Source organism: Octodon degus, unplaced genomic scaffold, assembly GCF_000260255.1.
Source record: "Octodon degus isolate 3935 unplaced genomic scaffold, OctDeg1.0 scaffold00009, whole genome shotgun sequence".
NCBI classification, from domain to species: Eukaryota; Metazoa; Chordata; class Mammalia; order Rodentia; family Octodontidae; genus Octodon; species Octodon degus.
Genome location: NW_004524585.1, coordinates 7,555,268 through 7,560,286, shown reverse-complemented (window position 1 = coordinate 7,560,286; position 5,019 = coordinate 7,555,268). Strand labels below are relative to the sequence as shown.

At 36.2% G+C, this 5,019-nt stretch overlaps 1 protein-coding gene across 1 annotated transcript in view; it reads left to right on the top strand.

The window, feature by feature from the left end:
• Atp6v1g3 (ATPase H+ transporting V1 subunit G3) overlaps nt 1–5,019 on the top strand; it is a 16,967-nt gene that overhangs the window by 9,032 nt on the left and 2,916 nt on the right. Inside the window, exon 2 of the mRNA XM_004625314.2 lies at nt 3,490–3,590. Coding sequence (XP_004625371.1) covers nt 3,490–3,590 — 101 coding nt within the window. The remainder of the gene's footprint in view (nt 1–3,489; nt 3,591–5,019) is intronic.

Sequence of the window (5,019 nt, the reverse complement as noted above, 5' to 3'; positions counted from 1 at the left end):
TTTCAATAATGGCTTGTTAAATGGGAACCTATCTGCATAACACTTCGCATGTCTAATAATGGATGTGGTTTTATTAAAGTGGAACTATTTACAGAACCCTCAAAACTATCTTAGAAAGGATCTTCTAGCCCTTTTTAAGTACTCAAAATGTCTTGTCACCCCCATTGCTTTCTTGGCTAATAAGTCTACTCTGCTCAGTGGTTTCCTTTCCAGAAGTTTTTCCTGAAGCCATCTCAGAGTTCTCATGGTATAAATCTGGGCATATTTGTTCATATTTGTAGCTTACCCTATTAACATACACTGACTTAATCCAACATAATAATTAGGGTGAGAAAGAAGCACAGATTTTCCAGACTGAAGTTAAAATCCCCATAAATAGCATGAATTTTAACTCTTCCATAATAAACAACCAGGAATTATGTTTCATTATTTTCATAATTAATTTTACATACTCTGTAGTTTCATTTGTTTTAGACATTTTCTCTTGAAATCTTGGGTAACAGATACACATTTTCAAACTCTACAGAATCTATGCCAACTTGAAGCAAGGACCAGAAGACATGCATTTATCCTTTTTCTATGTGTTTATACAGTAGGTAACAAAAAAAGACGAAAGAAGAAAATAAAACCCATCCTTTTCTGAACCACTCTGCTACATATTTTTTACACTGTTTAAAATTACAGTGTAGGGGTTTGATTCCCATTACTACATGGTGCACCAGCCCCACCCCCTGAGCCAGCCCCTGAGTTCAGGTGTGGTGGTTCATGCCTGTAATTACAGCGCTGGGGAGCCTAAAAACAAGAGGATCACTATGTGTCTGAGCTGCGTAGTGAGACTCTGTACCAAAATCCATAAATTTTAAGTAAGTAAATAAAATCATGCTATATTAGATGAACATGTTTTCAGAACCAAAAATCAAAACATTTTCCTTGATGACCTTGTGTAACCTTGTAGGTATGTGAGGAATATAGATCCAATTGTTGAAAAGAAAATCTGGTTCTCTCTGGTGACCCTACATATAATACAGTGTATATAGAATAAAATAGAACTCCTTTCTGGTCACAGCAAATATGCTTTGGATGGTTAACAGGAAATGGATACGATTTCAAAATCTGGCACTCCTCCTACCCAGAGAAACAAGCTAGAGCTAGAGGTTAACGTTAGTGAATATGACACGTGCGTTTTGCTTCACCTCGAACAGAACAGTAGGCTTTAGGCTCCCACTTCTTCCAGTGGATTAAATCAGGTGTAGCATCTGCAGGCTCTCACACAGCGGCAGCTGCTGAGTCTATCCAGAAAATTGCTGTGCCAGCAGCGATTTCCTCATGGCTCTCCTATTTAATTGAATGAGAACCAGCAGGTGACTGGTGCCACAACAGGGGAATCACAGGCACACTCCAAGACTGTCACCACGTGATGGAGCTAATATGCAACCTTTCAGTGGAGTGTGGGATTCTGCTCAGGGGTAGGGCACACAGAGCTTCTGCTATTATTTTTTTAACGTGCCATCCATAGAGCTATAACTTTGAAGGCGATACTTTCATGTAGTATGTACTTAAGATGGAGAGTAATAATGTTTTATGCCATTTCTTTTATAAAATAAGTATTTGTACAACTCACTATTATCAAGAAAATATTCACATATTACCACTTTATATTTTCATCCTGATGTTGATGAAAAGCAGTGCTAAGTGAGATGGAGACCAAGGAATAGTCTCCCCCACCAACATAGCATTTAGTTGCTCTGTTCATAGAAAATCTCTGAATAGGTTGCATTTGGGTTTTTGGGTTTCGTTTTGTTTTTTGTGGAACCGGAGATTGAACTTAGGCCCTTGTGCTTGCCAGGGAAGCGCTTATTCCACTGAGTCATCTCCCTGGCCCCTGAATAGGTTGTGTTGTGTTACCACAAAATGATTAGAACCATAGAGGAATAAAGCAAGCAAAATATACAAAATGGTAATGGGCACTTCAGAAGGCACAAGGTAAGCCTCACTGTCAATGTTCCCCTAAGTCTCTCAGCAGAAGTACATTGCATTTCATCAGATCTTGGGTTTTACAGAGAGCAAAGATGGAGCTAATTATTCTGGACAAGATTTATTCAGTTCCACTGACAGGTGATGGACATTTAAAAGAAACACATTTCAATTTGTAACTCAGTGAATCTATTTTTATCCAAAATACATATTCAGTGACTAGCAAAGCAACTAAGACCTAACTGGGAGAAAAATTTAGAAGGAATATGCATTTAAATCATATGAAGACATAGAAGCAGATCAGATGATTAGATAGATGATAGGTAGATAGACCCAACTTATACTACATTTGTCATGCACCTTAATCAGAACACGCTTATCTAATTCAACTTCTATACAATGAAACATACTTAACCAAAGCTAAAAACAAAAATTTGAGACACTGTTATAGAAAATAAACCATATTACATGAACAAAAGAAAAAAGAAAGGCATTTCACTGAAATTGAAAGATGGTGCTCCAGAAAAGGTGAATTTTAATATAATTCAGTTTTTCGAGGTTTTACTTATTACAGGAGTTAGTATGAAGCCCCTGAAGATAGAGGGTGGTGAGGGTCTAGCAGCAATTCTTAATTCATAACTCCAAAAGCATATTTATTTTGGTTGACAAAAAACTCATGTGCTTTCTTAACGATGCCTACAGTTTTGTATTTGTCTAAAACTTTCATCTACCTTGTGTGCTGGCTTAAGGCTTACACCTTTGCTCTTAATAAAAGAAAAATGGCTACTTTACTAAATCTCCTAACCATTAAAAACGGTTGTTTTTACGGCCACTTGCCAGTCCCCCTCTGAGAAAGCACTACAAAAAAAAAAAAAAAAAAAAGGAAAAAAGAAACTACTTTGATGTATTATGAGCTTAATCAGACATTCTAAAGTAACAAATGTTAAGCAAAAATCCCAATAAAATGTTTAAGAAAATTGTAAGTCAGTTTGATAGAGTCTGAGTTGCATGTTTGTAGCGATGTTGGACATCTGCCAGTGGTAAATAGGATCCAGTTGGCATGGACTAAAGGATTCCTGGCAGCAAATCAGGACAGAAAATCTGACCAAATAATGTCTTTTTGAGTAAGTGACAGCTAAAATCTGTTCTCTGGCTGTTACTACTGTGAATAAATGGGCAGATATTTTATTTAAACATGTAAGTGTGAAAGAAAGTTGTCATTTCCATGTTATAGAGACTCAAACAGAAAAAAAAATTACTTATGTTTTTAATGCAGTTGATCTTCTAGAAAAAAATTACTCAAAAAATGGAAAAGTCATCCATGTTTTAAAAAGTCAAGTTTCTCTGGGGACTTAGCTTAGTGGCGTAGCACCTGCTTGGCAAATTTGTGGTCTTGAGTTCGATTCCCACTAGCAAAGAAAAAAAAAAAAAAAGCTTCCATTCTAAAACGTCATTTGGCATTCCATGTATATTAAAAAGAAATATCCGTTCTTTTATGTCACTGTTAATATTTAGGAAAAGGAAAACGATTGAAGCAAGCTAAGGAAGAAGCAATGGCAGAAATTGACCAGTACAGAATGGAGAGAGACAAGGAGTTGCAGCTGAGACAGTCCCAGGTAAGAAAGTCAGCACTGATTTTTATGCAGTGTAGATGACAAGACAGCAATATTCATTTGATATAAGGTAAAATATTGGGAAAAATATACTGGGACTAAGCAGATACAATTCAATCAGAGTGGAACATCAAGCTAAATCTTAAAAATAGAAGAATTACCAACAAATTCCTCTTTCAAAGCACTTTAGTTTGTTCTATGGTCAATCAATACTGATTACTAATATACAGTATGATGAAATGTCATACTCTCAAATATTGAAGTTAAAGGGATTGGGTAAAACATCATTCTTTCTAGAAATTATTGACTGACACATATTCAGACGAAAAATCCAGAAAGTGTATTTTTTTGTTTTGTTTTGTTTTTCAGTGTTTAGTAGAAGAAGCAATAGAAAATGTTCATGCTAAGTTTCAGCATGAGTTGCTTAGGCTGTTTCCTTGATAGATGTTAGACGTACAAAATACAAATTAGATATTGGTATAAACTGCAGCAAAGCCTTCTAGTATTGGTGTAAATTGCAGAAAAGCCTTCTTTGCACCTCGCTGGCTTCGTTCAGTAAATCTTTTATTAAAATGCAAAACCTTTTGCTCTGTGCTATCATTTTTAAATATCTACAGCTCACAGTAAAAAATAATTGTATGAAATTTTTTAAGACAGCACCTTTCTTATGGTGAAACAACGTGGGTGAAAAGATAAAAGTCCCTCTATGTACCATCATTAAAACTTACATTATAATTTCTTTTGGCCTGAGTAAGAATATAAAAAGAGCTCTGGTAAGAAGGTTGTTATTTCAAAATGAACTACAAGCTTTGAAAATCTTTCCATTTGCAATTTTTATTTTCCTGACAGATAATAGGAGCCCAAACAAGTTTGATTAATTGAACCCATTATAGGAAAAAAAAAAAACCCTGTTCTAATGAGTTATTTCTTCCAATGAAAAGCCCTTTGTCAAATAAAGTGAAATCACTCAACTAAAATAAGTTTATTTTACCTATATCAATATTTATAAAAACTCTAAGATCCTAGTCCTACATGTGCATACACCCTCTGTGATTGGACCTTAGCATATTGGCAACCACTTTTTTACACCCTTATTTTTACTTGCTCTTCGCTGGCTATGTCGTTTTTCCTCTTCTTCCTCAGACAGGTGAAACAAACTTTTAGTTTGGAGCCTTTGCATTTGTTACAGGGTCTCACTAGGCAGCTTAGACTTGTGATGCTCTTCCTGCTTCAGTCTCCCCAGTGCTGGGATTACAGGCGTGCACCACACTACACCTGTCTCAGTGGCTCATTCAGTGCACCCTGGGGGCTGGGCCAGCACAGCATGCAGTACCAGGGATTGAATCCGGGTCCCTCTGCTTGTCTAGGCAGGTGCTTAGACCACTGAGTTATCTCCATGGTCCCTTGTTTTTTTTTTAAAGTTTATTTATTT